The sequence below is a fragment of the Brassica napus genome, chromosome A6 (genome assembly GCF_020379485.1).
Source record: "Brassica napus cultivar Da-Ae chromosome A6, Da-Ae, whole genome shotgun sequence".
Taxonomy (NCBI): domain Eukaryota; kingdom Viridiplantae; phylum Streptophyta; class Magnoliopsida; order Brassicales; family Brassicaceae; genus Brassica; species Brassica napus.
In genome coordinates this window covers 23,856,019-23,879,945 of record NC_063439.1, presented here as the reverse complement: position 1 = coordinate 23,879,945, position 23,927 = coordinate 23,856,019, and the positions used below count along the sequence as shown (strand labels likewise).

Below are 23,927 nucleotides of genomic sequence, written 5' to 3'. Positions count from 1 at the left end.
TTCTTCAACAGTATAGGAAATTACTTAGGACTTGTTATGTTTGACTGTATGAAGCGAGCATGCACCGTTAGTCTATCCAAGTCATGACATTATGTTTTCCTGAAGACAGCCATTGGTTTGAAGTATACATTGATCTTTCATTGTGAGGTTAGTCCATATTATCATTTGACTCTGTCTCGCAACACAGAAGAAAGTCTAAGACTTTGTTATATTACATTCTAGAATTAGTTTTACCATTCTCTAGTATATGCATATTTATGAAACTAGATGAGTTTCGAATTCATAGAGATTTGTTTGCTTTGAGCTTTGCATAGAAACGATCAGCGAGAACTCATTTGTTATATACTTTTATGAAACCCAACAATGAAGTTCCCCATGAGTCACATTTTGATCTGTGTGGTAAGAAAATTCAAAGTCGGTGTCAAAAAACGGTGTCAAAAAACTTAGAAACGCAAAAGCCATGTGCCAAAATCTGAACCTGCACGACTTGTAATCATTTGCAGAGACCAAAAACACTTTACACTTGGAGAAGAAAAAAAACTTTATACTTTTCCTCCAAAACTCATCTTCCCAGAAAGAATCAAACAAAAGCTTGTAGCTCAATCACAGACCAAAAAGGGCAGCTTCTTCATCATCCCATTCTTTACTTCAACCCACTAACAAACTTTAATTTCTGATAGTTTAATCAGAATACATTCCTTTCTTCCCTTATGAGTTTTCTCTCCTAACGATTCTTTCCCTCTTTAAATCTCCCTTGTCACCCAAGAAACCAAGAAAACCCTTCACCATGAGAAACACAACCAAACTAGTCGTACACGTCGTTGATGCTCAAAACCTTATGCCCAGAGATGGCCAAGGCTCAGCAAGTGCTTTCGTAGAAGTTGATTTCCTCAACCAGCTGAGCAAAACAAGAACCGTGCCCAAAACTCTTAACCCTGTCTGGAACCAGAAACTCTACTTTGATTACGACCACAAAGTGAGAAACAACCATCACAGCCACCATATTGAAGTCTCTGTCTACCACGAGAGAAGACCACTTCCCGGTCGAAGCTTCCTCGGTAGAGTCAAGATCTCTTTCTCTAACATCGTTCAAGAAGGTGAACAAGTGTACCAGCGCTTCACGTTGGAGAAGAAGTCAGTTCTCGCTTCTGTTAAAGGCGAGATTGGTCTCAAATTCTATATCTCATCGTCTGAACAAGACCAACGCTCTCCTCTTCCTTCTCCTTCAAGACCATACTCCACTCCAACGCAAACCTCTTCTGTAGTAGAAGAAGAGCTTACTGATTCTGAAGCAGAAGATCCTCGAGAGAGCTTTGCATCAGCAGAGCAAGAAGATCTTTCTGATTCAGCCAGCGAAGGAGTAGAAGGTAAACAGAAAGAAGCAGAACCTGAACAAGTTCAAGAACCTGTTCAAACACTACATAGACAAGAAGTCCTTCCTCGGCCTGCACCAATGCATTCCATTCGCCTCCGGTCTCGTGAAAACCCTCAAGAAACCAACACACCACACTCTCGTGGAGCTAACCAGCATCCACGTGGAGCTAGCCAGCTTCACTCTCAGCAGCCACGTGGACCTAACCAACCTCCTCAGCCCCCTCACAACGCCAACCATTTGCAACCATACGGTGGTATTGACCCAGAAGACTTCAAGGTGAAAGACATGAACCTCGAACTCGGAGAGAGATGGCCAAACACAAACGCTGGAGAGAGATTCACAGGCACATACGATCTAGTGGAACAGATGTTTTATCTCTACGTTCGAGTTGTCAGAGCCAAAGAGCTTCCACCTGGTTTAATCACTGGCGGATGTGATCCTTACGTGGAGGTCAAGCTTGGTAACTACAAGGGAAGAACAAAACACTTTGATAGAAAGACAACTCTTCCTGAATGGAACCAAGTCTTCGCGTTTACTAAAGAAAAGATCCACTCATCGGTTCTCGAAGTCTTTGTGAAAGACAAGGAAACCTTAGGTCGAGATGACTTTCTTGGGAAGGTTGTGTTTGATCTTAACGAGATCCCAACGAGGGTTCCACCGAACAGTCCATTAGCTCCACAGTGGTACCGTTTAGAGGATTGGAGAGGAGAAGGGAAGATAGTGAGAGGAGAGATCATGCTTGCTGTCTGGATGGGAACTCAAGCTGATGAAGCTTTCCCTGAAGCATGGCATGCTGACTCAGCTTCTGTTCACGGAGAAGGTGTCTTCAACGTTAGATCCAAAGTCTACGTCTCTCCTAAGCTGTGGTACTTGAGAGTCAATGTCATCGAAGCTCAAGACATGATCCCGAGCGATAGAAACCGTCTTCCTGATGTTTTTGTCAAAGCTAACGTCGGTATGCAAACTCTCAAGACCAAGATTTGTCCTGTCAAGACGACGAATCCTCTCTGGAACGAAGATCTTGTCTTTGTGGTCGCTGAGCCGTTCGAAGAGCAGCTGGTGATCTCTGTGGAAGACCGAGTTCACGCGTCGAAAGATGAAGTCATTGGCAAGATCAGCTTGCCGATGAACGTGTTCGAGAAGCGGTTAGACCACCGTCCTGTTCACTCTCGTTGGTTCAATCTTGATAAGTACGGTGTTGTTGAGGGAGATCCGAGGAGGAGAGAACATAAGTTCTCGAGCCGGATTCACCTGAGGATATGTCTCGAAGGAGGATACCATGTGATGGACGAGTCAACAATGTATATTAGTGACACAAGACCAACGGCTAGGCAGCTCTGGAAGCAGCCTGTGGGAATGTTGGAGATTGGGATCCTTGGAGCTAAAGGATTGGTGCCGATGAAGTTGAAAGAGGGTAAAGGAAGCACTGACGCGTATTGTGTAGCTAAGTATGGTCAAAAATGGGTGAGAACTAGAACCATTCTTGATTCGTTGAGTCCAAGATGGAACGAGCAGTACACATGGGAGGTCTATGATCCTTGTACTGTTGTCACTCTCGGCGTTTTCGACAACTGTCATTTGGGTTCAGGTTCAGGTTCAGGTCAGTCAGGTAATGGCTCCTCTAGAGATGCAAGAATAGGGAAGGTGAGAATCAGGCTGTCTACACTAGAGGCTCACAAGATCTACACACATTCGTTTCCACTTCTTGTTCTCCAACCGCACGGTCTCAAGAAGACTGGTGACCTCCAGATATCAATCCGTTTCACAACTCTTTCTTTGGCCAACATCATCTACAACTACGGCCACCCGCTTCTCCCCAAGATGCACTATCTTTTCCCTTTCACGGTTAACCAAGTAGATGGGTTAAGGTACCAAGCGATGAACATCGTTGCAACCCGCCTCGGACGAGCCGAGCCGCCGCTGAGGAAAGAGGTTGTTGAGTACATGTTGGATGTAGACTCTCACCTTTGGAGCATGAGAAGAAGCAAAGCCAACTTTTTCCGAATAATGTCGCTTCTCTCTGGCTATTTCTTGGTCGGAAAATGGCTTGAGGATATCTGCAACTGGAGATACCCGGTGACTTCTGTTCTGGTTCATGTCCTGTTCTTTATTTTGGTCATGTACCCGGAACTTATCTTGCCCACGATGTTTCTCTACATGTTCTTCATCGGATTGTGGAACTTCAAGTCTAGGCCGAGACACCCTCCTCACATGGATATGAAGCTCTCTTGGGCCGAGGCTGTTAACCCTGATGAGCTTGATGAAGAGTTTGACACGTTTCCAACGTCTAGGTCACAGGACTTGGTGAGGCTGAGGTATGACCGGCTCAGGAGTGTTGCGGGTAGGATCCAGACCGTGGTTGGAGATATTGCAGCTCAGGGGGAGAGAGTTCAGTCGCTCCTGAGCTGGCGAGACCCTAGGGCTACGAGCCTGTTCATCTTGTTCTGCTTGGCTGCATCGGTGGTTCTTTACGCAATGCCGTTCAAAGCAATAACGCTGGCTAGTGGGCTTTACTATCTGAGGCACCCAAAGTTTAGAAGCAAGTTGCCTTCTTTGCCAAGTAACTTCTTCAAGAGATTGCCATCTCGTATAGACAGTCTTCTTTAACCTAAACACTTTTCTTAAGCAATATTTACAATAATTGCAATGTTTTTTTTTTCCAACTTTTTTCTTCCAAGTTTCAGTTCTCTAAGTTCGCAATAATTATGAATCTTTTTTTAAACAACATTGTCAGTTTTTAATGATGTAACTAATAATAACTAATGATACATTATAAATGTTTACTAATGTTTTCTTCGAGTAACGCTTCGCTTATGTAAATAAATCAGGGATTCAGAAAATAAAGAGACTTTCATTTTTTTTTTTCTTGACAAAAAAAAAAGTTGGCGCGGGAAAAATATTTACTGGCGCAGATGTTTAAACAGTGTGGTAGAAAGTGTGCCTGTTGAGAGAAAAAGTCCAAAATGCCCCTTTTCACTTACTTTATTGACCATGCTTGTCACCACCGGAATCCCTTATCTTCTCGGCGGCGATCAAGAGCCACTTAGCTTCAAACAACGGTGGTGGTGGTTAGGTGGTGATGGTTGTCCTTCTTCTTGGGCCAATTTTTGCTTGTTTCCTTTTTTTGGGCCAATTAGAAAGCCCATAATTGATTTAGATGTGATGGGGCTTTTGGTCATTTGCCCACTAAAAAACAAAAATGTTTCCCCGAAACGGTTTTAAATCGTACTAGAAAAGCAAATCATCTTCTTCGTCTTCTTACTATTAAAAGAAAAACACACACCTCTCTCTCTCTCACAGTCCACCTTTCTTCTTCTCTCTTGGGTTTGGTAAACGCTAAAGGCATTAGGGTATAAAGCGGCGAGCAAGCTTCTGTACGGCATCTCCGGCACAACCAGGATCGCCGGTAACCTCCTTCCCGTTTGACGATTCTCTGCTTAGTAGCTTAGTAGCTAGGTTAGGATCACAGATTTGGATGGTTTAGTGTTGTGTTTATGTGGATTTTTCGTTTAGTGTGATAAGGAGATAAAAAAGTTTAAAGCTTTGATGTTTTTTGTTCTTTCAGATAGCTAATGGATTCGTCTGATGAAGAGGGAGAGATTCTACCTGACTACGTTGATGACTACTCTTTCGTTGATCAAAGCGACATACCTGTCAATTTTTCTATTCTTCCGGGCAAATGGGACGACGACGACGACGACGGAGAGGAAGATCCCACTGGTAGCTCCAGAGGACCTGTGTATCTGCGTGGCAGCACTGACTGTGGAAACGAGTCTGTTTGTAAGCTAGCTAAAGCTTGGAGGTTTGATCTGTTTTCTGATGAATGTCTTAAGGTCGAAGTGTTTCTACATGGGATGCGATGGATAACTCTACACAAACCAGCAAAGAGTTATGAAGCTTTAGTTAGGACGACTCTGGTAACGCTTCGGTGTCTTCACTTTGTTAAAAGGAATCCTGAGGCATCAAGCGACCGTGTGTGGAGAAGTTTGGACAAAGTGGATGGGTATGCTTAGATGTTCATTTCAGTTTATCTTGATATGTTGTCCTTTTGTCATCTGAGTTGATCTTGCTGTTTATACAGGATCCAACCTTCAGAGCATGACTTATCAGATCATGTTTCTCTGGTCTGTCGAGCGATGAAGATGGATGAGGATTTAAAAAAGTCGAAGGTCTATTTTCTCGTTTGAAGGATATTGGGTTGACTTAGTTACCTTTTCGTAGTTAACACATTTTATTGTGTGCAGTGTCTACGCAAGTTTCTGGAGAAGACTTTCCAAACAACACCTACCGAAGTGGTAAGAGACTTAGTTAGAAGTGGTTTACTTGTTCTCTGCCTCCTCACTTGCTCTCTTTCTACTGAGATTAATTATTGTTTTCTGTTATTAAGGAACTTCCAATGCAACATCAAGAAGATGCTCAGCTACCACAGGAACAGAATTTCACTGCTGATAATATGTTAGACGAGGAACGCAGCAGTGATGACGATTCTGACATGAACTTGCAGTTTGATACAGTCTGCTCTATCTGTGACAATGGTGGTTATATTCTGTGGTAAGTCAAGCTGCATAGTTTCTCAATATTTGATGTATCATAGTTTGATACAATCTGTTTCTAATTTCTTTTTTTTTTCTACTCAGTTGTGAAGGAAGCTGCTTGAGAGCTTTCCACCCAACCATATCTGATGGAGCTGATACATCGTGTGAATCACTAGGATTCCCTGATGGGACTCAAGTTCAGGTATTGTGAATCGCCTTTAGAGTTCCTGTTTAATATGCTATTACGGTTATACTTCATGCTGATGTTAATTTTCTGGATATGTAGGCACTTAGAGAGTATCTCTGTAGCAACTGTCAACACAAACAGCATCAGTGCTATGCTTGTGGTCAATTGGGATCCTCTGATAAAAACTCATCTCAAGAGGTATTATATCGTTGCACCATATCATTCTTCATTTGGATACTTGGCTAATTTATCTGTATTGAGTACTTACAATCTTCATTCCAACTGTTTACTTCTCTGAAGGTCTTCCCTTGTTCTGCCTCAAATTGCGGTCACTTCTATCATCCAATATGTGTTGCAAAGCTTCTCCACGATGGTGATCAAATCAAAACAGAAGAACTTCAAGCCAAGATTTCTGCTAGAGATCCTTTTTTCTGTCCTCTACACATATGCAAAGTCTGTAAGACAAGTGAAAACAAAAATCTATATGCGTGCCACTTTGCTGTATGCAGACGCTGTCCAACTGCTTATCACAGAAAATGTTTACCTAGGTAAAACCATTTTTCTCCTTAATCTTCTAATGGCCGTGTATATAGCCTTCAGATTTTTTTTGCTTCTTTATTGTACTCAGGGAGATTACTTCTGAACTCAACTGTGACGAGGAAACACCTCAGAGAACCTGGGAAAAACTGCTTCCATACAATCGCATTCTGATATACTGTTTGTAAGTTTTTTGAATAATCTGAGTGCATTTTAAAGCCAGAGGTTTTTGATGCCATGATCTGCTCAATGTACATAGATTTTTATATTATTTTGAACAGGAACCATGAGATAGTAGGTAATCTTGGTACTCCAGCTAGAGACCACTTAGTTTTTCCTGATGTATCTGGCCCAAGAAGAACACTAAGTCATGGTCTTGAACCTGTCAAAGAGGATGTTCCGAGTATGATTACGGGTTCTAAGCATCATGAAGGTATCAACAGATCTAGGAAACCAAGGATGAATTTTAAGGTCAATGACTATCTTAATAAACGGAGGATGGAGAGCATTGAGAAAAGGTTGTCTAAACAAGAAGTTCCTTCTGACTTTGCCGATCCTAACGATGTAGACGACGAGGATGTGGAATCGAGGTGATGTTTTCTCTTTCCACTCAACAATGAAACAACAACGTTACTGATGATAGTTCAACTAATCGTTTTATTTTTTTCTGGTTACACAGGGTGTTATCTATAATTGACGAAGTGGACTCTTCGTTTAGTTTTGAGGAGTTTGTTAAGTCTCGTGGGGAAACCCATGCACAATGCTACCAGTCAAGAAATGATGTCGGCAAGAACATCACAACAGGATTGGTTGAAACTCATGTCAATGTATGTTTTTCAATCTAAAACTCATCACAACAGTAGTGTCGGCTCCTGAATCCTTACGTCTGTTTTGCAGGCCGCTCGAGCTGCATTAAAGATGTTTGAAGCAGGGCGGAACGAAGATGCCAGAGCTATATTTGATCCAGATCTTCTAGTCCAACTCATGAAGCATAAGGTTTGTAATCACATAGTTTTCATATCATCTAAGAGTTTGCTCAGACATGTTTTTGAACTGCTGCAGACGAAGCTTGAAATTTATCTTTCTCCTTTTCTCCACGGAATGCGCTACACATCCTTTGGTCGTCACTTCACAAAGCTAAAGAAGCTTGAAGAGGTGAACTATTTATCTCTCGCTCTCTCTATTTGTTTTCTTAACCTATGTTTTAGCTTCGATCTGTTAAAGTCTACCGGTATAGAGATACTTATTTGAAACTGGTTTACTTGAACTTAATGATGCAGATAGTAGAGAGGCTCCACTCTTACGTGCAAAATGGAGATACAATAGTGGACTTCTGCTGTGGCTCTAACGACTTAAGTTGTTTGATGAAAGCAAAGCTTGAGAAAACGGGCAAATCCTGTTTCTTCAAGAACTTTGATCTCATTCTACCTAAGGTACAAGGCTCGCTCTTTTACCCTTTTTTTGTGTTAGAAGTTGTTTCTGAAAACATGATGTTCCCATGGCAGAACACTTTTAACTTTGAGAAGAGAGATTGGTTGACTGTGAAGAAAGAAGAGTTACCTGACGGCTCTAGACTGGTACAGAAAGCGAACAACATCCTAAACTTGAGACGCACTTCTTGAATCCCACTCACTAAGATCTTTCTTTTTCTTTTGATGTTATGGATAAGAACAGATAATGGGATTGAACCCGCCTTTCGGTTTCAAATCAAGTCTTGCTAACACTTTCATCCAGAAGGCCCTGGAGTTTAAACCGAAGATTCTGATCCTCATTGTCCCAAGTGAAACAAAAAGGTAAAAAAGCAAATACAGAGTCTCAGTAAAAAACCTTTTTTATTTACTCTGGCTTCATCTATGACAACCAGGGTCGATGCGATAGCTGATTATGATTTGATATGGGAGGACGCCAATCTGCTTTCAGGAAAGGTACTACAAATGAATCCAACTCTCTGTTTCTTATACCAATAGCTTTGGATAACACTCTGTTTTTTGCTCTGTTCTAGTCTTTCTACTTGCCCGGGTCCATAGATGTGAACAACAAAACGATAGAGCAGTGGAACAATATACCGCCACCTCTGTACCTTTGGAGCCGAAGGGACTGGACTTGGAACCACAAGGCTATAGCGCTTCAACAGGGTCACATAACACATATGTATCACTCGACTTACACAGTGGGTCTCCATCACGCAGAGCCTCCTCCTGATGATGGTATTGTACAAGAGATGGAGATATCTCCTCTTGATTAACTTATCAGTGTGCAAGAGGGATTCAAAACATCACTCCATATCCAAAGCTTATGAAGTTACTATGAGTACTGTTCCACGTGGATTCATATGATAGTATTAAGGAACCTTAAGAGCCAACGGTTTGGTTAAATATTATCACCTTTTTTTGTTGGGAGTCTTCCTTACACAAAGTTTTAGGATTATATCTTTGGTAAATTTAGTTTATTACATCAGTTACAATGACTTTCATTACACTCAAATTGGTAACAGTTGAATTACTAGTAACAAGGCGGTAAGTCAGGCGGCGGAGGCAGCATCTGCTGGTTTATTCCTCTGCCGTTCTCGACAATGAAGACAACGTTCATACCCCACGTGAGATGTCTATCAAAGTGACAATGCATAAACCAAACCCCTACAAACACAATTACAAACAAGACTGGTTACAATACCACAGTTCATACCCTTGGAAGTAGCCCCTAGTGTAACGGTTGATCTAGCTCTGTATAAGGTTATATGAAATAATGCAAGGTACGTACCAGGATTGTTAGCTATGAATCTGATAGCGATCCAACCGTTTCTTGGCACAGTCGCCGTATTTCTATACGGAGGATCTTTGAGATTATAGTTCGACGACGGATCTTTCGTTACGTTATAGTTACCAAACCCAAAACCAACAATATAGAAGCTAAAACCATGCAAATGCATGGGGTGGTCGATTCCACCACCACCTAAACTCGTCCCTTGAAAAACCATTTCAACCGCTTCTCCGTACTTAATCATCTTTACTTCCGTAGCAAGTCTCGGAGTCTGCAAAATCAACGGTTGATCCTCCGCGGTAAAATTGAAAACCAGCGGCGGAAACGCAGGAAACCGCGTTCCGTAAACGCCCTTAATGTGAAGGTAATAAGCTTTTAGTATGTCTACGTGGTTTGGTGTGACGAATGATATGTTGTTCATACTAGCCGCTAATCTCAACCCGTTTGGACCTTGGCACGAGTTGTTAGGACACGCTAGAAGATTTAGTGAAACCGTTGAGATTATTCTACGTGAGATTTTAACTGGAACTTGTCCGGAGTATAAGCTTTTGATGTTCGTAAAGAATCCGAACGCTGCTGACGTGTCATTATAATTAGGAAGGCTTGGATAAGATGACGTTTTGGCGTTGCTTGAAGAGATGTAACGTAAGATCCCGATAGTTGTGGAGTTGTTGAATCTGATGACGGGGCTGCTGTGGTAAGCTCTGGCTGCCATGTAATAAGTGCGTTTTGGGTTTTGGTCCGCGTGTAATAAGACGTCCAGCGTTTGACCTGGAGATATGGTGATGTAAGTAGCGTTTAGAGGTTTGGTGTAGTGTCCATCGGCGGCAACCACGGTGAGGCTGTGTTTTGCGATTGAGAAGAAGAAGATTAGGTTCATCGCGGCGTTTACCATCCGAATGCGATAGGTTTTGCCCTTCTCTACCGTGAGCTCGAATGTATCTGAATATTAACATATAAGATTGTAAGTTTAAAACATATTTGCATGAAATGTCACTTTTCAAGTACATAAAGATTTTCTCAAAAATTAATAAATAAAAGCAGAAAATGTTTGTTACATTTGTATATCAGTTTGATATAAAAATGGAATAATTAGCTAAATCTACAAAAGGGTTTGAGCGTATTAAGGAGAAAAGCAAAAATGAAAACCTGAATTAGAGCAAGGATACAAGAAACCAGGATGTCCATTGATAGTCAAAGCATCGGACACATTAGGATCAGCTCCGGTCCTTATGAACTGCTCTACTACCTCTCTCACATCTTCCTTCCACCACTCTCCTATTCAATTTTTTAAAAATTATTTTTTTAAGATAAAAATATACGCAACCATATATATAGACGTCTAATTTGTTTTTGAATATTATATCTAGTTAAAAGTTGTATATGTTTTGTATTGTACCAAGAACTAAGGGAATTTCGTGGTCCGGCTTTGGGAAAGGGAGGAATGTCCCGGGCCGAGGGTATATGAATATAAGACCATGTACAGTGGCTCGTGTCCAAGAGCTATGCGCATGCCACCAAACAGTTGCGTCTTCGATGGAAAAGATGACTTCATACATAAAATCACTTCCGGGTCGAATCGGACATTGTGTGATGTATTCGGGTCCATCTGACCACGGGTTTCTCGGCTGCTCTACACCATGCCTGTGTGTTTATTCAACCACACCTTAGCTTGCTTGTAACGAGTATAATTTACATAAGAGAAAAAGGTTTTTAAATCTTACCAATGCATTGTGATGTTTTCACTAGCTCGGTTACGAACGTTGACGTAAATGGTGTCTCCTTTGTAAACCTTTAAAACTGGTCCAGGAAACTGACCGTTAACGGTCAGAATCTTCTTCGTACTACACAATTTGTTATATGGAACTTCCTTAACCTGACATTAATTTATGAGATTGATTAGTTTAACTTTCATCAATTTAAAGTTAGCTAGTTTATCACGCCTGACTTAATTGATATAAACTCACCGTGAAAGTGTAGCGATGCGCAATACATTTGGTGTAAAGGAAAAGAGAGATTAAGAAGAAATGAGAGAAAGAATGTGGCATTTTGAAATAATTTTTGTAAAATAATTATTCTGGCAGATGGTTAATCAAAGAAGATAGAGGAGTATATGTGTATTTAAAGACCCCTCTAGCTCCACGTCTTTCTCAAATTAGTTAACTTTGGCTATAAGAACTATGGATGTGCAAGATGTTATATCATTGATGTTCATACACAATCCTGTCTTATTATGTTAGCTTCAGAAACAAGACATCTACACCATATGACTATATTCATATATTGTAGAACTCTTGAATACTAAAAGTTTTTTTGATTCATATGAGAATATTTAAAAAAAAATTAATTTGATCATAAGTTCAATGTTATCGGATATTTTGTGAATTATCGTGTAACATCGCAGATTTATGGTGATTTATGGTATATGATAGTGTATGTTGCAAGATTTTTAAATGCTTGGTTTGACAATCTATGTTAATAAAGTGCATTTATCTTTTCGATCATTTATTTAAAAATAATTTCATAACTACACATATTTAAACTGGAATAATGAAGGAATGAATGATTTATAAGAAATAGTTTGTGATACTGTGGGAGCGAACACAAAACACGAAAAATTAATATGGTGACTGTAAGATATATAAACAAAATTTTAGTCTATACAAAAATTAACGCACGAGAGAAAACATACATGTCGAGTGAACAGGCGTGAACGGAAGGTCCACTACCGGTGGAGCGGTCGTGCTGTTACTGTAAAAATCATTTTACCATGCATTAAATATGTTTCTGGTCGACAGAAATTAATGGATGTAAACTACATCTCTTTGGTCCAGTTTTGATTTATATGGGTTCACATTGTTCCAACAAATATGTACATCTCTCGGTCAAACGAAGCTTTCAAAACTTAAGGAGAAGACTATAGTTGTTAAACTAACTTATTGTTTTTACATGTTACATATATAGTAAGAAACATGCACCTTTTTGGTGCGGTGTCCAATATTAGACCTATTTCCATACGTTGGAACATATTATAATATATGTCAAACGGATATGGATGTGTGACGGAAAATTCAAATGAGTACGAATTGGAGTTATCGAGATGAAAACAAGTCCAACAACTCTAAAGAATTTACTAAAACAACATCACTGATGAGTTTGGTTTGGTGAAGCTTTCCTCTTTTTTTTTTTTTTTTTTAAGTCCACAACCAAAATAGTCCAAAACTCTTTACCTTTTGTATTGATTTAGATTCTTACGTGCATGCATTGGTTTGACGTTACTCTTTAAATTGCCTAAGCGTGTACTTAATTAACATTGTGGCATTGTATTCAACGGCCAGGATTATTATCCGTGAGCTACCATTCCACTAAAGCGAAAGAGATGTCTATCTATTGACATTGTTAACACCTTATACCGAAAGAATATTTTCAAAGTTATCTTTGCGAATACATGTCCAAATTATTGTATATGTAATTTATTGATTCTAGTAGTGATTTAAATATCTTTACAACCAGTAAATTTCATACGGTATTTTTTTGGGTTTTGAAAAACTTTTAGTAATTTTTTTTAAAATTAAAATGTTTGAGAAAGATAATATAAACCTTAAAATTGTAAATAATTCATTCTTACAATTAATAAGAAAATTTGCAAATCGGGTGTATCTCACAATAAGATTTCCGCTCTAAGTTTTTAGCATTTTTGAAGTTTAATGGCGCGCGGTGTAACTCTGAAAATTTCGAAATGCATGGTTAGTTGGATTGTCTAGAACTAAAATTATTATTGTCACTTATGTGCCAACTTGGATGTCCATCGAGGAATATGGTGGATGTTTTGATGTCAAAAAGGAAAAGAAAAAATTATGCAAATTAGCTTTGGACTTTATCAGATGAAAAAACTTCCATCTATTCTCTCATTTTATATCAACGTGAACTCCCCTATGAGGCTACGACGTTACCACCGCAAAACCGTTGGCCGATCCTCGTCCTCTTTTGATCCTTCTTCTTCCAGTGCTTTCACGGAGCCGCTAATAAATCCCAGGTTGTTTTCTTGGGACGAAGGCTATTTTTCACCTTCCTTACAAGTGGACACAACTTGAGCCATTACATGAACTTATCTCCATAGATTGATACGATAAAAGATTTTGCAGAAGTATATAACGTTTGAAAATTAAGTTTAAGACAACTAGGGTGCTAATTCTAACTAAAAATAGAATTAAAAAAAAAACTTTGCAAATTCGTTTTTCCTGCTTTCAAAAAAAAAGTTTTTCGTTTTTCCTTCAGCTGCTTGTATCTCAATGCGACCATATACTCGTTTGATTAGTGTATTTTTAACGTATAGAAGCAATTATATAATTTTGTAGCTCAAACTTATACTTAGTTAACAATTATTATATTTTTTCTCAAGAATGCTGCATGTTATACAATATAGCTAGCAAAAACGCATTTTTTAGCAAAAAGAATAGGTTATTTTACTAGCAAAATCAAATGAAAGAATATAACATACATTATGGGTTGTACATTTTAGATTGTGTATTGGTTATCGCATCGAGATTTCTTACTGGCCTGGTAGCTTAGTCACTGGGCTGCTACATGCTTTAGGGACCTGAGTTCCCATCAACGTGGGAGATACGTTGGAGCATTGGAATGTTGCAGGACCATCGGCTCCGGTGTACTTAATGTCAATGTCACCAATCTGCACGTTCTTGCACGGAAATCCCTTGCTGCACAAAAGCTTAACGGCGTCTTTGTTCCCTGATGTTCCTCTGATATGCTTGAAGCTTATGTCCACCAGCTTGATTGTTGATGGTTTCTACAAACAAACAAAAAAAAAACGTCTTGGAGTCATCATCCAATGAAAGCAGTTCCCATGGATTGATCTATGCATATCTCATAGAAAAACTATGATCATTTAAATTTTCTTGAAAAGTGTACTCACGTTCTTGTTGCATCGGTTCCAGGGGCAGTACTCTTGGTCGATGAGGATAGGGTTGGTAACGTTCTTGAGGATAATATTCTCAAAATGGATACCCGAGGCGGTGGTGGAGCAAGCTGCAGACGGCCATGTCTTGATCCTTACACCATTGTCAGTGTTTATGAGGGTGGAGTTTACGACCCTGATGCCAGTGACGTCTTCCTCCTTCACGTATAATCCGAGGCTTCCAATACTGATTCCATGTCCCGGACCGCATGTAACTCTTTCGACAAGAAGGTCTCTCGTCCCGTCTCCAATAGAGATGCAGTCATCTCCTGTTTTGATGTTTGAGTTGATGATCTGGACTCCAACACTCCTTCCCACGTGGATTCCGTCGGTGTTGGGACTCTCTTCAGGGGCAATGATCGTGATTTCTTCCAATGTCATGTTCCTTGCTCCGAGCACGTTAATGTGGAAGTTCTTTGAATCCAACGAGGTTATGCCTCTTATCTTAGCGTCAGTCACGAAATCAAACCGTATGCTCTGTTAAAAAATGACACAAAACATAAACAAATTAACAAAACTGTTTTATATCTTAACATTTTTACCAAAAAAAAAAAAAAAAAAAAAAAAAAAACTGTTTTATATTTAACGGATTTATTATGTAAACATAGAGATAGATAGACACGTACGATAGGGAGTTTCTTGCACTGAGTTAATGCCATTTTGTGGCAATTATTAGCCCTCCATGCAGCGTTACCTTCACCGTCAAAGATACCACCTCCGTTCAACTTAAACCCATTAATCCTGCGGAAAGCGACCCAGTAGTCATTCCCGTTAACGTTTCCGTCAGCTTTCACAGTGCCTTGAAGAGTAATCCTTATGGGAGCTTTGCATGGACCCATCATCTCTATTTGCCGAAGCTTGTATTCACCTTTAGGGATCAATACGCTACTCCTGGTCGGGAACTGGCATGCCTCATTGAATGTTTTCAACAATAACTGCATCGATCCCAAAAGATTTTAACCTTGCTTGGAGAACAAGAAAACTAATGTCAAGTCAAAGGTTGGTTGTGAACTTACGCTGGTGATATCAGAACCTGGAGGAGCAGTGATTGTGAAATCTTTAGCATTTGCTGATAAACCTAGCAAACAAACAACAAATAATACGGATATTCCAAAATGTACACCCATTATATGATTTTTTTTAGTTACTAGGGATTACAATTGTTATTTTTGTTTATATATTTTGTAATCCACTAGTTTTATTATTATTAGTATTTGAAAAAAAATATTTTTCTTATTTATGATTTGTTCCTTGGTTTGGTTGCCATTATATAGTCACTAGGAGGAGAGAGATATCTGTACGTGGGCTTTCTTCTCCACCGTTCCTTTTAGCTTTTGTCACCTATATTTTGGGAAATATTTCAGGATGTGTTTGACGTAAACACTAATACTATTGTTTTCCGAAAATAGAAAATTCAGTTTTAGAAAACGAAGACTTTTTATCTGGCCATGATAAAGTCTAAATATCGTTTGTGAGATTTGCTCACATGTGTGTGTGTGTTTTAACCTGAGCTTACGTCAGAAGGAAACTATAAAAATAGGTAAGTAATTTTTTTTTGTAACAGGCTTTCATATTAAAATTCAAAAGTAATACAAGTATGAGATTTTCACTCATAAGTTTGATAAAGTATGCAACAACAAAAAAGGAAACATATCCCTAACAGACGATTCAAAATTGAATCGTAAAGAGCAAGTTAAAGAACATGATAACCAGAGCCGTGCGAGCACTAAAACCATACGTAAGCGAAAGAAAAAAAGTATGCTTTCATTCATAAAAAAAATGTCTTATAAAGAGTCACTTCAAAAAAAAAACACTGCTTAATAATTCTAAAACATAATTTGTCTTCCTTTTTTCTCTAACAACTCATTAACTAAACTTTCAAAATCAATGTTCCTTAGGAGTTCTCTCTCGATAGATAAGATAGCCAAATCACTCAATCTTTCTTGTGACATAGTCGAACGAAGATAAGATTTTATCAGCTTCAACTTTGAAAAGCTCCTCTCAGCAGATGCAACCGAAACAGAGATAGTCAATAATATTCGATAAGCAACCGAAACAGTGAACTATTAATGTATTAATGAATGTCTTTATGTATGGGTTGTAGCCCATATTTAGCCTATTGATAATATTATAGTTTAAAACTCAAGCCCATATAAAGTATATATTAGTACTTAATTATTATTGGTAATATTAACTAAGCATATGTTATTAAGTGTTTTTTCAAAAAATGATGCCCTAAGCCAATGTTTCTTTTGGTCTCAAAGTCGCACAGCACTGATGATAACAGTAGTGATAGTTGTTCCCTCGGCCGCAACGACCTCGTTTACCCCTTCCTCTAACAGTTTTCCATTCCATACCTTGAATTTTTTGAGTCGGTTTTATTGGTCTTCCTCCTCTAGTTGTGTTATAACCAGATGTTTCTCCAACCAATAACATACCTTCCTCATTTCTGTTTTGAGAGTGAGGTGAGTCTTGTTTAAAACTCTCCCCAAAATGTTGCTCCGTCTCATAAGTGTGAGAGGCTTCTCTGATGTGTACGGGAGATGGATTTTCCTCCATAATGTGTAACGCAGATGGCGCAGCGACAGTGACTGCTAATGATGGTAAAGTAGTATCAGACTTAGAACGAGGAATAGAATGTACCTCGTGCAAATTGGAGGAAAGTCCATCAGTGGGATCCTCAGAATTACTAGTAGGCGAAGACCTTTTTGGAGTCTCAGGCTCTTGGTGTGTGGAAGTAGAACTTGGCTTTTGATCGAAGTTGGTAGCCGAGGTAGCAGGGGATTGTTGCAACAGCTTAACTATATCCACCATTGGGATCTCCTCATTAGGTTTCTGAGTATCTTTTGTGACATGAGCTGTTCCAAGAGTCTTAGCAGGTAGTAGACACCTCTTTTCCTTATGCCCAAGAGCTCCACATCTTTCACAAGCACTAGGAATCCAAGAATACTCCACTAGGTAAGTAATTTGCATAACGTCTATTATATGATCAAATTCTAGACCGTATCAGACAAGTAAAGACCACAATAACACAGAGGAATAAGAGAGTAGGTGAGTAGGAAATTAGGAATCAACATATGAGAACAAAGGTTAAAATCAATTTTATTTTTCTAACGGTTTCAAGATTCAAGCGAGCAACTAAAATTGCATACAAGTTGAAACACTTTGATTGTGATTACAGTGAAATGTTTTCAGTGTCATTTCCAGGCACAAGAAGCGACCAAATCTCGTTGCATCCAACCAAGATACAAGGCTCCATCTCTTTCTTCCAGCCTATATTTGTCCGAATAGTTCCTAAGCAGACTCTTGATGGTGGAGTTCACAAGGGGACTCAACGGATAAGAGGTGAAACCCGCCATCTCAAACCGTGACCTCCATTTTCCTAGTAGCTCATGCCGCTCCACCCTATCAGCTCCTTCACATGCGATGATGTTCACAACGTCTCTCGCTAGACAATGCTGCTCCACGTTGATCCTCTGTTTGTGATTCCTTGGGAGAGTCACGTCAATGGACTCGAACATGGCGTCATAGTAATCCATTGTCTCCTTAAACCTCGGGAAGAAAGCAGCCGTGTTTGTGTTTGATTCTTGCTCCACTAGAGTCACTACTTTTGGAGATAAGCTCTTCACCATTCTCAGCAACCGGTCCCTGTAAGAAAATATATACTCAAGTCAAGAGAAAGTAAACCACACAAAAAGTAACCAGTCCAAGCGTTCCTCGAAGCTGACCGGATCATCCCATAGGGTAATATTAAAAAAAAATTCAAAAACATATTGTACCGGTGATTCTCGGTGCTCACACTTTCGTCAGGCATATGATGAAGCACAAAGGCAAAGTTGACAGCTAGAGCTTCCCCTGGTCTGACTCCAAGGTCTTTCAGTTTGACCTCAGACGCTGACACTGACACCGAGTTGAACTCAAACGGAACATTGAACTGTTTAGCAAGTTTAGCGAGTCTGTTCCCCACAATACTTAACCCACCTCCACGAGCATAAGCTGAAGTCGTATCATCAATACCAGTTATCCGTATCCGAGGAGGCCCACCGGGCCTAGCAGCAAAGGCCTGGATAAGAGTAACCCATTGACTCCCTTGACTTATTTGGAAATCAATAATATGAACTCTGTTGTCTTCCTTCATGGCTTCAGCAATGGCGCCATTTGCTGACATGTAACCAAACTTGAAGTAAGGACACACCTCGTAGAGGATGTGCATGTAAGAGAGAAGCTCGGTGCTCGCGGGCTCAGAGAACCTGTAAAGTGATTTGTATATGGAACTACCCGATGAAGCTAACTTAGCCACTAAGCCTTCTAGTAAGTAAGCTCCTAAACGTTGGATAGGCTCACCAGAAACAGATACCATCTGTCGCAGCTTCTCCATCATCGAATGTGCCATCATAAGATCGTTTTCAGACAAAGCTTGTGCACATGAAACAAGATCAGCTCTTAGATCACGTCTAGAGATGGCCTCTAGAGTTGATCTCCAGCTATTAGTCTCTTGACACGACGTCGAATCAAAGGAGTCGTTGTAATCAAAGACCAAGGAGTCTGGCCCCATCATCACTGTCTCCAGTTCTTTTATCTTGTCGTTAAAATCGTCTGTTACACAGGAGCCGGACGTATCTTCATGTGCAGAGCTGTTAACCGTAGCGTTTGATGGAACAGCGTAAGCAGGAGAGACAAGTGATGATGATGATGATGGCTCGAGCATGCAATACCGTTTAAGGGAGTTGTGAGCCGGTATGTACCTAAGTTTCCCAACAGAGTTGGCCTCAAAAGGAGGCAAAGTGTAAGCCTCAGTCTCTTGTCTTGGATGCTTGTACATTTCTTGTCACTTGTATGATCCACACCTTAAAATGATCTGCACAACTACAAGTAGACTTGACTTATATGAAACTAGCTATCTGAAACTATCATCCAAGAAAAGCTCTAAGCTCATGTCAAGACTTAAATTGTATTTTCTCAAAAAAGAAAAAAAAAACTTAAATTGCCTAACATATGCAATTAACTGCATAATATCTGATAAACAAACCAATTATAAGAATAGCTGCAGCCACTAACGAAAACAGAGATTAAAAACTCAACAGAGAAGCAAGTATCATACCTTTTCAGTTCCGGTGACTAGGTTAATTGAACAACACACACGTTTAACCCACAGGATGAATAGAGAAAGAGAGAGGATTTAGGACCTGGTGTTACTGTAAGGGATCATATTTTAAAGTTAAAGAACTCAAGGAGTTAAAGGTCGAATAGAATTGTTAGTACCCACCTGACTTTTTCTGAGATGAAAAACCTTAAAATTACGAAATTTTAAGAAAGTACCATGTGAACCAGAGCCAAGATCAAGAAGAGAGAGAGTGAGAGTTGTCGGAGACAAGGCACATGGGACTTGGTCGAATTACTTTATAACAGAAGTACCTCCCTTTACTGTTTTATGAGAAAGAGAGAGAGAGAGAGAATATAATCTCAACCAGGCGTGTTACATATGATTGTGCTACTCAAACATGTCTCGACCACCACCATAAGAGTTTTATTATTATTAACCCTCTAATTGTCGAAGATACATGTCCCTAGTCCAATATTTGTCTCAATCCAGTTTCTCAACTTTCAGTATCTCGAATCATATTATAAAGAAAAAGGTGTGAAAAGATATATATTTAGTTTTAATATAATAATAATAAATAGAGAGACAAACAAAACAAAAACAAAAATGAAGACGAGAATACCATGGAAAATCAAAGTCAGAGAAAGTTGACCGGGTAGAGAAAAGACTACAATGTTGTGATTTCATGCCACACACGACCGTAGAAAACGCAGCTATGTTGATTTTGATCGCTTTCAAGCGTTTGTAAGAAGTTTAAAGTTTTCTAATTAGTTTAGTTTGTATTTTAGGATAACATTTTGATGATAAAACCGAAGCATTCAATCAAAACCGATATACATCCATGGTCGGAAACATATTGGATTATAAGGAAAGATACAAACAAAATACTGGTGTAAAAGTGGTCAAATATAAACAGCCCGAATTGTATATTACAATTTATTATCTGAGAATTTTAATATACAATATACTTGACGCTGGAAGTAAATATACCATCCGCGGATTTTGAAACTCAGTTTATACACAAAAACTATGAAGTTATTTAGTACACTCCAAAAATCTTTGAAGAGCAATTCAATTCATTTAGGTAGAGGTTCAATTTTGATAGCACCAAGAATGTATTTAGGAGATTTTCTCAAGCACGAAGAGATTTTATGGAAATTTAATAGAATTATCAGCTTTCTTTCAGCTTTAATTTTTTTTTTTTTAGTGAATGATGTGTCATCGTGACCCCTTGCCGTTCTTTATTCTTTTCTTCTTCTTTTTTAACAACCAACCCATTATAATATGGAGACACAACGATTAACAAAATGTTGAATGAGACGTGTTTAAAGACGCATGCATGAAATCTTTTTTTTGTCGTTTATAAGCTTTACATGACGGGAAGAGAGGATCCAAGGACACCCTATGTAAATGTGTATGTGCATGGACTTGTGAACGTTCACAAGGAAAGACAATGCTAACTCTTTTTTATTTCTCTTCTTGGTTTAACTGGTTAACATTATCAGCCCATAACGAAACTACTACCTCATTCCACAAAAAAAATAGATTTTTTGTGTTTTCATACATACTAAATCACTATAATTATAAATGTATTTTTTCTATAATTTTTATTTTTAATAACTTTTAACTAATAACAATTCAATTAATTCAATTGTTTTTTGAAATTTACAAGTTTTTTTTATAAAAAAAACACAAATACTACATCTATGAAACAATTTCTTTTTAAAATCTATTTTAAAGGAGCGGAGGAGTGTATTTTTTTGTGATGGAAGAGGAAATGCAGTTTATTTTTGGGATTTCTGAATAAAATATGAAATAAAAATATATTGTTTCAAATGTATATCTAAGATTCAAATGTTTGTCTAAAATTCAATTTTTGCTATTCTGTTTGTTGTACTATTTTCTTTATTTCCCTCTTTGAAATTAATCCAGACGATTGAAAAACAAAAATCCATGCCATTTTCAACAATTTCGATCATTTCTATGCCACAAAAGTATAATCTTTAATCCACTGAATAAAATATAAAAAGGAACGGATTCAACGAGGCATTCTTTTTTTTGTTCAAACAACGAGGCATTCATGTAAGTTAAAACGAAAGGTGTTCCCCTAGTTCAAAACCCAATAGGGAACAAGCAAACTTTTGGTTTCTTTGTTTCAATACGAATACGAATGATGGTTCATGATTGTGAACACGCTCACACAATGTGAACAAGCACACACATGTGCATTAATTTTCAAAGTCGATATAGGAAAAATAAGTATGTATGTTGCACACACTTGTGACTTTACCAATAAACAAGTTCTTCTTCACGTTCTTATCAGGGAATTCTCCAATAAAAAGAGCTAGATAGTTCAGTATTAGAGTCGTACAAAAGACATAAGATAAAACTCAAGACTGTTCTTTGCACAATCAACTACTTTCTGTGTTTTCTTATAAGTCAACTAATCAACCAATAAAGAAACTACAGAACAGGAAAAAAAAACTTGAAAAAGAAAAACTTTATATCAACAAAGTGAGAAGAACACCACAAATTACGAAGAAGTATCAGTTATTAAAGTTATTAAGGCTTCAAACACTCGTATACAAAACAAAGCGAGGAATATTAGGATATGAAAACTACATATGTATTATTACTCTATATATATATATATAAGTGAAGAAGCATCAAGGATTGGATCTGAAAGGCTGCCGCTTGTTTAATATACCAATGTTTAACACCAATATGCCAATAGTTGTATTTTCATTTGATGCTACTAAAGCCTCGTATATTTTTCTGTATCCATTTGACAAAAGAAAATATAAAATACTTATTACTGCAACCGCGAAATACATGATGATGCTATTGTTTCATTGAGGCAGTTGTGAATATGTATTTTGTTAGTTGATATCTTGCATATTTACATTGTTTTATCCATTCATTCATAAACATTTTCATCATATAGATTAGGATTTAGACATGTTTAGGTTGCATTTTGCATACATATGTCTCTATCAGGTATTTGAGTACCACATGGAGTTTCTGTAGACATTTGGGTGCATTTGGAGCTCAAAAGAGGTGATTAGAGTGGTCTTTGGACGAGCACTGCCTGAAGCGACTTCTCGGAGCGACTACATGAGGTCGCTGTGCACCACATCCCGGAGCGACTCATCCAGAGCGACTGCACGAAGTCGCTCGCGTTTTCACATCCGGAGACACACATATTTGACCCTGGAGCGACCTTCCAGAGCGACGTGCTGAAGTCGCTCCCGATGTTCAGAGCGACCTGCTGGAGTGACACACCAAGGTCGCTCGCGTTTGTGCCGTCGGAGACACTAAAAGTGGCTCTGGAGCGACTTGCTGGAGCGACACCTGCAAGTCGCTCCGCGTTATTTTGCTGCCGAAAATTACAATTTTTCGGGGACCTTTTTGCAATTTGAAGGCACGTTTTGCACTTCTAAAAAACCTATGTTTTAATACTTTGTAAGCGAGAGAGGCAGATTATCTTTATCTTGGAGAATACACAAAAACTCTCTTGAGAAGTTCATCTCTTGGATTTTGATTGTTGTGTTATTGTTGATTTCTTATCTATTTCTCTACATGATTAATCTGAAATCCAATATGGGTTTAAGAGGAATCATGGAGATTAGTGAGTAATCACCTTTTGAATTCATGGGTTAGGGAGATTAAGGGTGATTAGGTTAGTTCTAGGATGTTTTAGTGTAGATCATTCTTGTTCCTTGCTAGTAGAGTAATCATAATGCATCTTCTGAGTTGGCCACTCAGTTGTTGATCCTTAGGCATTTCTCACCCGAAAGGTGTTCGATGAAATGCCCGAGACAACTCTCCTAGGCTTTTAGTATACTTTGCCAAAGACATTTGTTGTTAAAGATGCTAAGATAGCTAATAGACTTGTTAGTAATGATTGCTTTCATATTATTCAACCAAAGACATTTGATGTTTGAGATATGTTAGCAAATGAGCATTCATCTAGACATAGAGCTTGCTTAGAATTGTGTCTAGGCTTAAGGTTGATAGTTTGATTGATCATTTGCCATCCTTAGTTCGATACTTGATCACCCAAGGTCTAATCCCTATGCCCATGAGTTCTCTTTTCCCTTAGTCAAGAAAGTATCATTCTGTTATTGCTTTTTAGTTTTAGTAGTAGTTTAAAACCCATATAAATCATTGGTTGCACTTAGATTAAGTGAGTACTTGCATTCTCAGTGCTTTGATATCCCTCAGAACTGGTTCGACAATCTTTTATACTACAACATTTGTCTTAGGAGCCTTGAAAACTCCTAACATCAAATTGGCGCCGTTGCCAAATTCTGAGTAGATTTCAACATTGAGATTTAGTCACTTGCTTGAGACTAAGTCATTTTCATTTTCTTTTGTTACTGATTCTTCTTCACCTCCCTTTAATCTACAGGTGTATGAACTTGAGGAGCAGGGGTCCATCAAACCTAGTTCCAAGA

At 38.7% G+C, this 23,927-nt stretch overlaps 5 protein-coding genes across 15 annotated transcripts; 2 read left to right on the top strand and 3 right to left on the bottom strand.

Annotated features, from left to right (window-relative positions):
- Window positions 1-568: 568 nt before the first annotated feature.
- LOC111198710 (FT-interacting protein 1) lies at window positions 569-4,232 on the top strand. The gene has a single exon (XM_022687784.2). The coding sequence runs from the start codon at window positions 788-790 to the stop codon at window positions 3,980-3,982; it is 3,195 nt and encodes a 1,064-aa protein (XP_022543505.2). The 5' UTR covers window positions 569-787; the 3' UTR covers window positions 3,983-4,232.
- A 387-nt stretch (window positions 4,233-4,619) lies between these two features.
- LOC111197882 (protein ENHANCED DOWNY MILDEW 2-like) lies at window positions 4,620-9,110 on the top strand. 2 transcript variants are annotated; one of them, XM_022687785.2, is made up of 18 exons: window positions 4,620-4,781; window positions 4,941-5,378; window positions 5,457-5,544; window positions 5,620-5,670; window positions 5,763-5,926; window positions 6,013-6,112; window positions 6,197-6,295; window positions 6,398-6,645; window positions 6,726-6,818; window positions 6,916-7,224; window positions 7,314-7,461; window positions 7,532-7,630; window positions 7,697-7,789; window positions 7,915-8,067; window positions 8,140-8,211; window positions 8,309-8,427; window positions 8,499-8,559; window positions 8,637-9,110. In XM_022687785.2, exons 2-18 carry the CDS (start codon window positions 4,948-4,950, stop codon window positions 8,877-8,879), a joined length of 2,571 nt encoding a protein of 856 aa, XP_022543506.2. In that variant the 5' UTR covers window positions 4,620-4,781; window positions 4,941-4,947; the 3' UTR covers window positions 8,880-9,110. The 2 variants fall into 2 exon arrangements, with proteins under 2 accessions (XP_022543506.2, XP_022543507.2); XM_022687786.2 differs by having other exon boundaries at window positions 4,655-4,831.
- LOC106350787 (laccase-15) lies at window positions 9,055-11,715 on the bottom strand. The gene is made up of 6 exons (XM_022687787.2): window positions 11,362-11,715; window positions 11,119-11,270; window positions 10,794-11,038; window positions 10,544-10,672; window positions 9,395-10,336; window positions 9,055-9,270 (listed from the first exon to the last, which is right to left on the bottom strand). Exons 1-6 carry the CDS (start codon window positions 11,440-11,442, stop codon window positions 9,137-9,139), a joined length of 1,683 nt encoding a protein of 560 aa, XP_022543508.2. The 5' UTR covers window positions 11,443-11,715; the 3' UTR covers window positions 9,055-9,136.
- A 2,050-nt stretch (window positions 11,716-13,765) lies between these two features.
- On the bottom strand, window positions 13,766-15,611 carry LOC111198712 (polygalacturonase-like). Its single transcript, XM_048735292.1, has 4 exons — window positions 15,386-15,611; window positions 14,996-15,304; window positions 14,328-14,846; window positions 13,766-14,201 (listed from the first exon to the last, which is right to left on the bottom strand). The coding sequence occupies exons 1-4, from the start codon at window positions 15,494-15,496 to the stop codon at window positions 13,947-13,949; spliced, it is 1,194 nt and encodes a 397-aa protein (XP_048591249.1). The 5' UTR covers window positions 15,497-15,611; the 3' UTR covers window positions 13,766-13,946.
- A 1,844-nt stretch (window positions 15,612-17,455) lies between these two features.
- On the bottom strand, window positions 17,456-19,942 carry LOC106348969 (scarecrow-like transcription factor PAT1). Of its 10 annotated transcripts, none has more exons than XM_048735287.1 (4): window positions 19,636-19,942; window positions 19,471-19,564; window positions 18,149-19,227; window positions 17,456-18,017 (listed from the first exon to the last, which is right to left on the bottom strand). In XM_048735287.1, exons 3-4 carry the CDS (start codon window positions 19,189-19,191, stop codon window positions 17,567-17,569), a joined length of 1,494 nt encoding a protein of 497 aa, XP_048591244.1. In that variant the 5' UTR covers window positions 19,192-19,227; window positions 19,471-19,564; window positions 19,636-19,942; the 3' UTR covers window positions 17,456-17,566. The 10 variants fall into 10 exon arrangements, with proteins under 10 accessions (XP_048591244.1, XP_048591245.1, XP_048591247.1 ...); XM_048735288.1 differs by having other exon boundaries at window positions 18,149-19,235; window positions 19,471-19,487; window positions 19,636-19,941; XM_048735290.1 differs by having other exon boundaries at window positions 19,689-19,941.
- Between the last annotated feature and the right edge of the window lie 3,985 nt (window positions 19,943-23,927).

Excerpts from the sequence above, each read along its gene's own strand:
- LOC111198710 (XM_022687784.2), top strand. The coding sequence starts at position 788 with ATGAGAAACACAACCAAACTAGTCGTACACGTCGTTGATGCTCAAAAC.
- LOC111198712 (XM_048735292.1), bottom strand. The coding sequence starts at position 15,496 with ATGGGTGTACATTTTGGAATATCCGTATTATTTGTTGTTTGTTTGCTA. Across the intron at positions 15,305-15,385 it reads CAGGTTCTGATATCACCAGC|TTATTGTTGAAAACATTCAA; the intron begins GTAAGTTCACAA and ends GGATCGATGCAG. Across the intron at positions 14,202-14,327 it reads GGAACCGATGCAACAAGAAC|AAACCATCAACAATCAAGCT; the intron begins GTGAGTACACTT and ends GTTTGTTTGTAG.
- LOC111197882 (XM_022687785.2), top strand. The coding sequence starts at position 4,948 with ATGGATTCGTCTGATGAAGAGGGAGAGATTCTACCTGACTACGTTGAT. Across the intron at positions 5,545-5,619 it reads AGGATTTAAAAAAGTCGAAG|TGTCTACGCAAGTTTCTGGA; the intron begins GTCTATTTTCTC and ends TATTGTGTGCAG. Across the intron at positions 8,212-8,308 it reads TACCTGACGGCTCTAGACTG|ATAATGGGATTGAACCCGCC; the intron begins GTACAGAAAGCG and ends GGATAAGAACAG.
- LOC106350787 (XM_022687787.2), bottom strand. The coding sequence starts at position 11,442 with ATGCCACATTCTTTCTCTCATTTCTTCTTAATCTCTCTTTTCCTTTAC. Across the intron at positions 11,271-11,361 it reads CGCATCGCTACACTTTCACG|GTTAAGGAAGTTCCATATAA; the intron begins GTGAGTTTATAT and ends AATTAATGTCAG. Across the intron at positions 9,271-9,394 it reads ATTCATAGCTAACAATCCTG|GGGTTTGGTTTATGCATTGT; the intron begins GTACGTACCTTG and ends TTGTGTTTGTAG.
- LOC106348969 (XM_048735283.1), bottom strand. The coding sequence starts at position 19,191 with ATGTACAAGCATCCAAGACAAGAGACTGAGGCTTACACTTTGCCTCCT. Across the intron at positions 18,018-18,148 it reads GTGAGCACCGAGAATCACCG|GGACCGGTTGCTGAGAATGG; the intron begins GTACAATATGTT and ends ATTTTCTTACAG.